This window comes from Ursus maritimus, unplaced genomic scaffold (genome assembly GCF_017311325.1).
Source record: "Ursus maritimus isolate PB19 unplaced genomic scaffold, ASM1731132v1 scaffold_6, whole genome shotgun sequence".
NCBI lineage: Eukaryota > Metazoa > Chordata > Mammalia > Carnivora > Ursidae > Ursus > Ursus maritimus.
The window spans coordinates 70,104,463-70,117,350 of NW_024426774.1; the positions used below are offsets into that span (position 1 = coordinate 70,104,463).

General features: G+C 35.8%; 1 protein-coding gene across 1 annotated transcript in view; it reads left to right on the forward strand.

The window, feature by feature from the left end:
- Nucleotides 1–10,048, forward strand: part of CALM2 (calmodulin 2) — a 15,714-nt gene extending 5,666 nt beyond the window's left edge. Inside the window, exons 2-6 of the mRNA XM_008699841.2 lie at nucleotides 917–947; nucleotides 7,741–7,884; nucleotides 7,979–8,085; nucleotides 8,564–8,699; nucleotides 9,405–10,048. Of these exons, the coding sequence (XP_008698063.1) occupies nucleotides 917–947; nucleotides 7,741–7,884; nucleotides 7,979–8,085; nucleotides 8,564–8,699; nucleotides 9,405–9,433 (447 nt within the window). The 3' untranslated portion in view covers nucleotides 9,434–10,048. The remainder of the gene's footprint in view (nucleotides 1–916; nucleotides 948–7,740; nucleotides 7,885–7,978; nucleotides 8,086–8,563; nucleotides 8,700–9,404) is intronic.
- Nucleotides 10,049–12,888: the final 2,840 nt, after the last annotated feature.

Here is a 12,888-nt window from a genome sequence, read left to right on the forward strand (position 1 = left end):
GGGGATAATAATACCATTAGAGGGTTATTGCGAAGATTGAATAAAAGCAAAATCTGTAAAGGGCTTTAGCAAATGCCTGGCCTTTTTTTTTTTTTTTTTTTTTTTTTTTTAAGTAAAAATAGCCCTTCTCTATGCTAAAAACATCACAAACCTTAGGCACACATTGGGATTTCAAAAGTCAAGAGAAAATGAACGGCTGGACTTAACATTTAGTAAATAATGTAGTTCAAATGTTGAGAATCCTGGATTCTTTGCAGTTGCCTGGCAGGTAAGGAGAAGTAAAAACTGGTAGCTTTCATGTTGCCCCAACCAGGACAGCTTGGATTTTTATCTTCATAATAGATGGGATTTTTGCTTTGTGTTGTGGGTTTTTTGTTCGTTTTAGGTTTGGAAAATCATTTTCATGTCCAAATGATGCGTTTAACCATTTATAGGGGTAATTTTGAATGTAGTCCTTGGACATTATTTTTGGTTCAGTGGAGATTTCTGGTAACAGTGGTTTTTATCAGAGGAGGTGAGCTTAAGTTTAGGTATCTTAATTTCGAGAAAGGAACCAATGTTTTTGTTGGATTCTCATTTTGCTTTAGAAGATTAACACCCTTTAGATTTTCTAGTATGCCAGATTGCTTTTTTTTTTCAGTTTGTGTGAAATCGAGATTTTCATTTATATTCTGAAATAATGCTTGGGATTTAACTATTAAACTTGGTCAAGATGGCTTAGCTTTGAATACTTAATATGTATTTTCTACCTTAAAACGTATTCATTTTCTATCTATCTATGTTTGTTGCTGGTACTAAGGAGTGTTGATACTAAGTGTAGTTTATGGTCCAAGGTAAACCTTGAAAGTTTTTAAACTTGGTTCTGCCCATCTACATACTCTGAAGTCACTTACCTATCTCTGTGATCTCTTTGTAGGCTGACCAACTGACTGAAGAGCAGATTGCAGGTAAGATATACTTTGCTAAATGGTACCCGTTGGATTTTTTTATAAATTGAATAGCCATCCTCAAAATAAAATACCTGTATGAAAGAATTGACTTTGATCTATGTAGTAGATAGTAACAAATGGTGTAATGTAATATAATAATTGAACCTGCTTTGGCAAATGAGAAGGTACGCTTGCCTGTGAGAGTTGTAGGAGGCTAACTGTAATTAAAGGCAAGGTTTTAGGCTATGTGGGTGTATACTTTGGAACTTGGTGGTGGTGGTCTTTGTTTTTCCTGAAGATTATCTTTAAAACATGATTTTTTTCTGGGCAGTTTTTAACACTGCAACTCCAAATTACTCTTCACGAGAAAAAAAGAGCCAGGTAGTAATTAATAGGTAACTTGAAATGTTGAATCAGAAAGGGAACATGAATTTACCACAGTTTAAAAGTAGCTAATATTTTAACTTTAGAATTGCGTGTAGAATCAATCAGGAATAACCATTATCTAGAAAAAAACTTAGATCTGAAAGTTACCGTTCTATTTTCTAAATGTGTAGTAAGTTGAATTTTGCCTTAAGGAACAATAACAGCTATTGAAATGACCTTTTAAATCTTGTCTCCTTTGGTTTGCCATGGAAATATATGAAATTGTTATGTAAAACTTGATGTCTTGTTGTCTTTATGCCATAACATTAAACATTGGTACTTTTGATTTTATTCTAACACTTTGAGATGGCTGGTAAACCTCAAAATGTTGGGGAAACTTTCTAAAGGATTTTTTAGTTTATTGTAGTGTTGAAATGCTTTTCAAACTCTCTCTTCCTTTACTCTCTTCAGACTTTTATTAACACAAGCATCAAGCACTTTTAACTACCACAGTTTTCCTGGTCGGCAAGAAGTTTGAAGCACTAAAGCGTTTTGTTTTTTTGTTTTTTTTTAAATGCTAGAGAAAACTGAGAAGCCCAGTTGGAACTCAGCTATATATAGCCCATTTAAAGTAAGCCCCCCTCTCCACATAAACAAATTTGGAGGACCCAGAAATCACTAATCTTCTCAAATATTCATCACAAATACTATTTGATAGGACTATATAAAGTAGGAAGCTATTAGCATGAAGGACCAAATGTAAGCAGGTTTTATTTTTACTTATTGTGTGACTTTGACTTAAATCTGGGATTTGTTTTCTAGGGTTGGTAAATTGCATGTACTGACTGTTGAAGTAATCAAGTAGAGCTTTTGAACTGATTTCTTTGTTCGTTTATACTATTTTAAATGTATCAGTGAAATGTCAATTATTCTAAAACAGTTTTTTTTTTTTTAATAATAATATATTCTTTAGGAAGTGACGGGCTAATTCATATATCCAGCCTTAAACTCTTGACTTCTCTAATACATTTGGCCTCCCTCTCTACCTTTCATTTCTTGGTATTCCCAGTAAGGTAGTTGTCCCTGCTGTACACAGCACAGCATTTTCACTTTAAGGTAGAAAATGTATTATTTAAGGTATCTGTCACATAGTTGATGCTCATTATTGCCCTCCCAAACACACATAAAACTATTAAAAAAAAAAACCAAACGAGGATCAATCTTCAAAGACTGATAGCATTTTCATAAAGAATACTAGTAGTAGTTCACTGGAACATTTACTTTAAGATTAATATCGCTCTTTTTGTTGACTTTCATTATATAATTAAAATTCCAGTGGGGAAGGGAGAAAATCTATTCTAGATTGTCTCCGTACCCTGCATTTTCTTAGGCTTTTAAAACCATTCCTTGTATCCCAGGTTTTGGTGAACCTTTAAAGGAGTCAAAGCTTTTATACTGCTAAAGTAAAACCCTGTGAAATCAGGGACCTTTTTATTGCCTCTTGTGTCCCCTATGCCTCCCACATAGTAAGGACTGAAGAATGGATACGCTTCTTTTCAGAGGTGTGTGACAAAAAATGTTCCAGAACACTGCCTACCCGATCCTAAGAATTATTCTGCCTCCTTCCAAAATCCCTTCCTCCTAAATTTGATTATGTTTCAGTGTCCACCTTTGAGGTAGAGGCAAATTATTTTCTTTATCCTGATAAATTTTAATTGGTGGTAATCAGTAACATTTTAGAATCTTTACCAAAAAAGTAAAATGTTTACAGATTTCATACATAAGTCAACATTGAATATACTAAGGTTCTTTTTAAGCTATTTTAACTTTATATGACAATCATTACTACTTCAGGTTTGTTCAGAAAATCTACTAACAGCAGATAACTTAGTCTAGAGAAAATGTGTTTAGATGAAGTTACTAGAATTGTTTACCTAGTCTTAAAAGAGCAATCCAGAAGTCCATTGTGACATCACTAACTAGTTAATTTTGTTGATGATTCTGCCATGATGTCATTAGTTGTTGGCGTTTGACAATTTGTGGACTAATAATAGGAAAAGCCTATAAGAATTTTTCTTTTTTAAAGGTCCAGTGTAGGGGTAAAACTTATTTGATGAAAGATGATAACCTTACTCAGTTTACATAGTGCCAACAAAAAGTCTGATGCATGCCCTTTAAGAGATTATTAAGTTCAGAATTTTCTAAATAAATGGAAGTTGGTAAACAGGCATTTGATTCAAGTTATTCCTGGGAATTAGAGTTTAGAATGGCATGCTTCTATACGTAAAGATTATACCAGTTATAAAGTAAGGTAGTGAGTTCTAAGGGCAGGTGAATTTTAATTGTACTTTTGAGTTTATGTTTATTTCAGGTTTTACAGGTATTTCTGGCTCTAGTGTAAAAATACAAACAAAAATTTGGAATATTAACATTTGTTCCTTTCTTGTATACATAAACTAATAGTTATAGCATAGATAAGGTCTTATTTTCTGCTTTTTACTTATTCCACAAGCATTTTAAAAGTTAATGTATTTTGGGGCACCTGGGTGGCTCAGTCGTTAAGCGTCTGCCTTCGGCTCAGGCGTGATCCCAGGGTCCTGGGATCGAGCCCCACATTGGGCTCCATGCTCTGCTGGGAGCCTGCTCTCCCACTCCCCCTGCTTGTGTTCCCTCTCTTGCTGGCTGTTTCTCTGTTAAATAAATAAATAAAATCTTTAAAAAAAAAGTTAATGTATTTTAGGAGCAACTGGGTAGCTGAGTTGGTTAAGCATCCAACTCTTGATTTCAGCTCAGGTCTTGATCTCAGGATTGTGAGTTCAAGCCCTGTGTTGAGCCCCATGCTGGATGTGGAGCCTATTTTTTAAAAAAGTTAATATATTTTAAAACTCCTTGAATTTAAGAACACACACACATATATATAAACTTACTATGCATCTTAATAATTAAGTCATAGAGTAAAGTGATTATAGTTAGTTACACATTGGAAACTTTTGCACATAATGGTAGTGTTAAACACCTGTAGCTAAGTATTATAGCAGTGAATGTAATGTAAACAAAATCATGTTTCTAAGTGCTTTAACTTTCTTGTAGCCTAAGTTATTAGGTGATAGATGCCATGTGTTCAAACCCTAATAGTTTATGCATTTCTAGACAGTATTTCTATCCTGTTTAAAAAAACAAAAAACCCCGAGTAAAATGGAAATGTCTTCATCAGATTCTGTTTGTGGGATTTATTGATCTGTTTTTGTCATTGAGTCAATCTAGTAATCTACCCTAGGCTAATTTCATAAAATCAATCAATAGTTTGCTACTAAACTTTTGATACCAGGGGAGTTTCTCTGAAAACAAACAATTTTAAATGGAATGGAACTACGTTAATACTGAATGTAGTAAACTACCAACTAGTCAGTGATGACTTGATCTAAAGCTAAGCAGTTAATAGATTTTAAACAGAAGAAAGTAATGTGGTAGTCTAAAAAGGTAATATGACCCAGGTAGTTGTGTAGATAATTTTAAATAAAGAACCCAGTTAGAAGGCTGTTGTAATAGTCCAGGCAAAAGATGACGGGGCCATGAAACAAGATACTGCTTGTAGAGATGAAAAAAGAATCAGGCAATATTGAAATGGGAGAATTCAACAGGATTTGTTGACAGATTTCACAGGGAAAGAGTTTAAGTGTCTTTTGCTTGCATTCCTAGGGTTGCTGGGGAGTATAGAACTCATTTTCGTAAGTCTTGCTTGGGGTCAGCCAGGGGACATGTCCTGTAGGAAGTCAGAAATAAAGGTACAGTAGCCCCCCCTTATCTGTGGTGGGAAGGATACATTCTAAGACTCCAGTGAATGCCTGAAACCACTGACAGTACCAAACTCTGGTTTTTCCTGTACACACAGATGTATAATACAGTTTAATTTATAAATTAGGTACAATAAGAGATGAACAACAATAACTAATAATTGTAACAATATACTGTAATGAAAGTTATGTGAGTGTGGTCTCTCATACTGTACTTGCCCTTTTTGTGATGATGTAAGATGGTAAAATGCCTATGTGATGAGATGAAGTGAGGTGAATGATGTAGGCATTGTGATGTAGTGTTAGGCTGCTATTGACCTGACTGTATGACAGAAGGATCCTCTGCTTCTGGACAGCAGTTGCCTATGGGTAACTGAAATGGCAGAAAGAGAAACTGGATAAGGGTGGGGGAAGTACTGTATTATGTTGAGATAGATGAGCAGACTAAAGAAGCCGTCAGAGATGAGATGATCAAAAAGAGGAAAAGGGATAAGAAAATTGGTCACATCTACGTGTGAGAGACAAATAGGAGCAAGAACCTTTGGCAGTGTAAGGTAGGTATTCTGAGGTACTGTTGTGAAAGCCAAGAGAAGTTTAGAGTTTTTAAGTGTAGTTTTGGATGCTGCAGGAAAATGAGATCATCTTTTTTTTTTTTTTTTTTTTTTTAAGATTTTGTTTATTTATTTGACAAGAGACAGCCAGCGAGAGAGGGTGCACAAGCAGGGGGAGTGGGAGGGGAAGAAGCAGGCTCCTCATGGAGGAGCCTGATATCGGGCTCCATCCCAGAACGCTGGGATCACGCCCTGAGCCGAAGGCAGTCGCTTAACGACTGCGCCACCCAGGCACTCCGAGATCATCTTTTTCTTGACACTTAACTAAGTGTTTACTTGACAGACATAGTTGTTAAGTGCTTTATGCTTAGTAATTAAGTTTATAAACTTAGGAAGGTAGGTATAGTTATTCCTATTTAACAAAGATGAGGAAGCCGAGGTAGAAAAGTTTAGTAACTTAACTTGCCTAGGTTACATTACTAGTAAGTAGCAGAGCTGGAATTATTTAACCTAAGGAACTGAGTTCCAAAGTCTGCTTTTACTTTCTATGCTATATGGCCTCACATACTTAAATACACTTGTTCGATTGGGCAACTAGGTCACTATTGGTAAACTTGGCATTTTCAACTGATGAGTTGGAGCTGGAAGTAATTTTAATAGTGGATTGGTAGAAGACAGGGATATAAGTAATGGGCTTCCCAAGATTTGGGGAGAGATAAGGACAGGCATGTAAGAGAAAACACAAGGTTTGAATTTCGTTTTAAGCTAAGAGACATGATATATGTTAATGGTGAATCAGTGGAGGAGTAGTTGAGTCCAGAGAAGAGATTATGATGGATTGAAACTGGGATGTATATGAATTGGAGCAAGGGTAGAAAGGCAGGGGGGATTAAATAGCCTTGGACTATATAAGAGGAAGCAAATTATTTCTTAAACATGTCAGGTATGTATTTTCCAATGTATAGATATGTTGAGGGAACTTAGCCATGTGAACTTTGGAACTGCTTTTGGATTTGCTTGTGAAGAGGGTCTGGTAGCTTTTAAAAAGTACCCTTCCAGAAAATACTGCCTTTGTGTTATTAGCTCATTTATATGACCTTGCACTACCAAGTTTAATATCTGCATTAGGGGAAGCCAGGTATTCTAGACTGTTGCTTCAGCAGCTTTCCATCTAATCTAATGATGAGTTAAAAGGAACATGGTTTCACAAGACGATTTTTAAGATGTTAGGTAATATATTGCAACTCAAGTTTGGGATTTTATATTCTAAAGAAAGGTCTAAGTTATCTTTGTTGTCAGTGATAGAATACTTAGCTAAAACTGGCCATTCATATCTTGATCATCCCGTTGTTAATATCATTATAGATTTTCGGTGATAGTTCCTTATTATGTCAGAAAAGGAAACTGGCCTATTGCATATTGTCCTTAAGTTTAAAGGTTGTTTTTTGGTTTTTTTGAAGATTTTATTTATTTGAGAGAGTGATCAAGAGCGAGAGCACAAGCAGGGGCAGAGAGGAAAGGGAGACGCAGACTCCCTGTTGAGCAGGGAGCCCAACATGGGGCTCACTCCCAGGACCCTGGTATTATGACCTGAGCTGAAGGCAGACATGTAACCGACTGAGCCACTCAGGTGCCCCTTAAATTAGTAAGTTTTAAAGAGACTTAATTTTAACTTCCAAGAATTACTCTGATTATAATGCATATAGTTCTACAGAAACACGTGTTGGGTACCAATAGTCTTATTCTTATATTCTGAGCTTTAATAGAAAATAGAGAAGCCACTCATTTGGGGCTTTGATTCTTTGTCTCCTTCAACCCAGAATAATTTTGACTTTTATCTGGTCTAGATACTGAAGTTCTTTGTAAGAGTTCAGGTGAAAAAACTTGCTGATAGGTCAATATGAGCATATATTGGTATGATTAGCTAAAGATGTTTGAAATATCACAAGGTTTTCCTTCCTAATTCTTCAGGAATCAAAGCTGATTTCAGGTGTTACCTCCATGTATACTTTGCTGTAAGAGTTATTAATACATTATATTTAGGAGGTTACTTTTTATTTTTAACCTGTATGTTTGGATTGTGATCTCTCTTTAAAACAGAATTCAAAGAAGCTTTTTCACTATTTGACAAGGATGGTGATGGAACTATAACAACAAAGGAATTGGGAACTGTAATGAGGTCTCTTGGGCAGAATCCCACAGAAGCAGAGTTACAGGACATGATTAATGAAGTAGATGCTGATGGTAAGTTTTTTTTAAATTAGGAGTTTGGGGAGGGGGAGTTAAAGAGGGGCATTTTAATTCTTTGGTACTATTTTAATGAAAAAAACCATTTCAGGTAATGGCACAATTGACTTCCCGGAATTTCTGACAATGATGGCAAGAAAAATGAAAGACACAGACAGTGAAGAAGAAATTAGAGAAGCATTCCGTGTGTTTGATAAGGTAGGTATTCAAGGATTGGATTTGTTAAATTTTGAGGATGAATCTTGGCAACGGAGGCATCACTGACTTTGGAACTAAGAAACTGATTTTATTTTTTAAGATTTTATTTGAGAGAGAGAGAGAGAGAGAGCATGCACACATGGGCAGGGGGAGGGGCAGAGGGAGAAGCAGACTCCCCACTGAGCAGTGAGCCCAACGTGGGGCTCCATCCCAGGACTGTGGAATCATGACCTGAGCTAAAGGCAGACGCTTAACTGACTGAGCCACCCAGGGGCCCCAGAAACAGTGATTTTAATGTAGGATATCCTACTGTATTCTCAGTGACAATTTATTGGTCAACTATAGATTGTTTTTGGCTGGTATGTATTTCTAAGTATATTTTTCTCCCTAATGTGAAGTTTAGTGTAAACTTACTAAACTTCCATTCCAACTCTGAGTCTATAATTTTACTTAGATATCTTACTAATTTTTTTTCTAGGATGGCAATGGCTATATTAGTGCAGCAGAGCTTCGCCATGTGATGACAAACCTTGGAGAGAAGTTAACAGATGAAGAGGTTGATGAAATGATCAGGGAAGCAGATATTGATGGTGATGGTCAAGTAAACTATGAAGGTAAATCACTACCTCCTTTTGTGCTTTGATTTTAAGTTACAGGTATTTGTATATCTCATAGGTCAAAATTAGTGACTCCCCCGCTCCCCAAATGAAGATGCTAAAACAGTTTTTGTATTTACAGACCTTTTGCTATTCAGAATATTTTCTACAGACTAGGCAAAATCACGATCACCTGAGAACTTTTTAGAACTGTTTACTCTCAGGTCCTATCATACACCTAGAATTTCTGCATTTTTATAAGACTGCTGGACAATTTCATGTGCACATTAAAGTTTGAGAAGCACTGTACTCCATACTGTGCTAAAACAATCTTTTTATTTTTATAATGATTGTGGAACAATTTGAAAAGCTTTAAACTTATTTCAGGATCCTCAAAATGAAAGTAAGGTGACTGTCCTTCCTTCATTGGATTTATTTTCCCTCTAATTAGCTTTAGTCTGAAACTGTTTACTTATGCTTCAATTCAAAATACCATGTTAAACTTAAGAGCAAAAATGCTTCTGTTTATAATAGCTTGTCTAAAATAAATTTGGTTTATGAATTCACAGCCTTAATGCTAGCCTAAACTAGCTTTTCTTTGTACTATATATATTTTTGAGGAAAGAAAGGGGAATTGAAGACTGCTTAGAGATTGAGTAATGTGATTGGTTTTGTCAGTCTTTTGCCATTGACGCAACTTTTTTTGTACTTCTTCTTTTTCAGAGTTTGTACAAATGATGACAGCAAAGTGAAGACATTGTACAGAATGTGTTAAATTTCTTGTACAAAATTGTTTATTTGCCTTTTCTTTGTTTGTAACTTATCTGTAAAAGGTTCCCCCCTGCTGTCAAAAAATATGCATGTATAGTAATTAGGATTTCATTCTTCCATGTTTTCTTCCCTTATCTTACTGTCATTGTCCTGAAACCTTATTTTAGAAAATTGATCAAGTAACATGTTGCATGTGGCTTACTCTGGATATATCTAAGCCCTTCTGCACATCTAAACTTAGATGGAGTTGGTCAAATGAGGGAACATCTGGGTTATGCCTTTTTTTTAAGTAGTTTTCTTTAGGAACTGTCAGCATGTTGTTGTTGAAGTGTGGAGTTGTAACTCTGCGTGGACTATGGACAGTCAACAATATGTACTTAAAAGTTGCACTATTGCAAAACGGGTGTATTATCCAGGTACTCGTACACTATTTTTTTGTACTGCTGGTCCTGTACCAGAAACATTTTCTTTTATTGTTACTTGCTTTTTAAACTTTGTTTAGCCACTTAAAGAAAATCTGCTTATGGCACAATTTGCCTCAAATCCATTCCAAGTTGTATATTTGTTTTCCAATAAAAAAATTACAATTTACCCAACTGTTGCTCTGAATCTGAGTCCTTTAATTAACTTGAGGTCAGACCATTTTGAGAATCAAATATGAGAGTGGTTTTTACTTGGTTTAATTTAAGTTTTTGTTGTTATTGTTGCTTTACTACCTAGATTTGTGTTTAGTTTTTAAATTATGATACTTTATTTATTTTTATTTTTTTTTATTTTTTTAAAGATTTTATTTATTTATTCGACAGAGATAGAGACAGCCAGTGAGAGAGGGAACACAAGCAGGGGGAGTGGGAGAGGAAGAAGCAGGCTCATAGGGGGAGAGCCTGACGTGGGGCTCGATCCCAGAACGCCGGGATCACGCCCTGAGCCGAAGGCAGATGCTTAACCGCTGTGCCACCCAGGCGCCCCTAAATTATGATACTTTAAGTGAAAGATTAAAAAACCTTCTGTAAGTGTACCTAGTGTGGGAACTGACATAATGTAGGTGTTTATTGTTTCCAGTCTTTTTTACATATTTTTCAACTTTGGCATATCTGTCCATATTTAGCCAGGCATTGATTTTTAAAATACTTGTTACAAACAGTCCTGGGGGGGGGGGTTGTCATTATGTTTTTACTTCTATTTGCTAATGTTTTATTCACAGTTTTTTTTTTTTTTTTTTTTAATAAAGCAAGGGAGAATTTTCAGTTGCCCTGCCTATCTAGGACATGTTTTACAAAAAAAGGTATTTTTAGGAATGGATTGGCAATAACTAAACCTTGTTTTAGTTTTTCTTGCTAGTAAACTAAGCCATTGCTTTCTCTATAATTTTCAGCTATTCAAAAAGTGGTTATCAGGGTTTTTTGTTTTTTTAGCTACCTTTTAAATACTTAATGAAGGATTCCATAGCAAACCAGAGCCAAGATTAAAACATTAAGTATAATTATTACCTGATTATTGTAGCCACAAGGTTTATCTTCCAAGGGGGCAATCCATTTGCCAGGTTACTGCCCATCTTGAACTATTTTAATACCATTGTTATTAGTTCTACCAGAAAATAAAAAACTGAATGGTTATTGAAGGATAAGAGAGAGAAATAGGTTTTAAAGAGAAGTTATAGGCATGGATAATCTTCATGGGGTATTATATTATTACATATTAGGCAGGCAGTCAGTGAAGTAGGAAGATCTTCATTGCATGTAACTTTTGTTGTCAAAAAGAATACCAGCAGGTATTTGGTGGGAGATGATTAATGTGTCTGGCTATGTGAGGCACAATAGTTTGCAGAGCATTAAACGTGGGCTTTGGAGTTTTATTTCAACAGGGCTCAGGTCACTACTGTGGGTAAACTTTAAGAGGTCACTATTAATCCAAGTTTCGGTTATCTTACCTGCAAAAGGGTTACAATTTACCCAACTGGTTTTTAACTTGGCTTTTACAATAGTGAAGGTAAAGCAGGTAGCATAGTCCTTGGCATTTGTAGTAAGTGTTCAATCGATGTTACTATGCTGTTAAGCCAGTTATGACTCTGTAATAGGAGGAAATTGATCAAAGTTACCTTTCCCAGGTTGGTAGTTCTTCCAATTCCTACATTTTCAAGTTTATTTAACAAGGTGGAAGGGGGCACACTGTATTGGGGTGCTTTTGTATATCATATTTTTATATTCACAAAAGTGACAAAGTCAGCATTTTTATTTTATAGGAAATCAAAGGATATAGCAGGGTTTTTTTTAAGATTTATTTTTGGGGGGGTGGGGGGCTTGGGTGGGAGGACGGGCAGAGGGAGATAGAAAGAGAGACTCAAGGAGAGTCCTTGCTGAGCGTGGAGCCTCATGACCTTGAGATCACAACCTGAGCTGAAACCAAGAGTCGGTGTAAGACTATACCACCCAGGTGCCCCTGAAATACAGAGCAGTTTCATATAATTTAACTGGTCATATTGGGCACATTACTGAGCTGGATTCGTATCTCAATTCTACTTCCGGGACTAATTTTAAAACCTATCTTTACATCTTAACCATATTGCCTGTTTTGTTTTAGCAGGATCATGGTAATTGGTAATTCTTAACCTGGTACTGTCTGTAGCATGTTTGCTCTCAGATAATTCTAAGAAAAATCACTACTGCAGTTAAAAATCCATACTTTAGGATGTATTTTATGGAAGTTTTATTAAAGATCTGATGCGTAGAGAGGCACTGTTGACCTCTACTTAGTGTAGTCCCGGAGAGAAATGCCTCCCCCCACCTTTTAAAAACTGCTGTTATGATAACCTGAAAATAAATCTTAAATTTTTCTCAGTGATATTGTACAAGACTATGCTTTCTTAGGAGGACGTTTTGTTTATCGTACATGCTTAGTCTGTCTTATTGGTGAAGTCCTTGAAGTCATTGACCTATGCTGTTCCTATTTTTGAGATACTTGAAACTATTTTCTCATCTAGATGTTCTTTCTATTTCACACCTTGTATGGGTTTCTAGACTTCTCTGTACCTTTCATCACAATCCTTTAGTCTCTAGAGTACCATTCCCTAGTTGGCTGAGCCACTTTTACAGGCTCAGCCAAAATAAGAAAGTGAAATGAGGAACAGTGATGGACTTGATTTAATCTCTTATTATGAAAACTCTGGTTATTAGCCTCTTGGCCTTATAGTTTCAGTTGTAATTTCAAACGTCGTGTCTGGTTGTTTTTTTTTCCCCCCTCGTATTTTTTTTTTTTAAAGGCTGTGTTGAATTTAGGATCCCATTAAGGGAAATGAAGTCTTGTAGTCTCTCACTACTCAAAAAAATCACCTACAGAAACTTAGGCCATGCTTCAGAATCTGAATCTGTATTTTCGTAAGATCCTCAAATGTTTTGTATGCACATTAATTTTTGAAAAACATTGTGCTAGTCCGTCC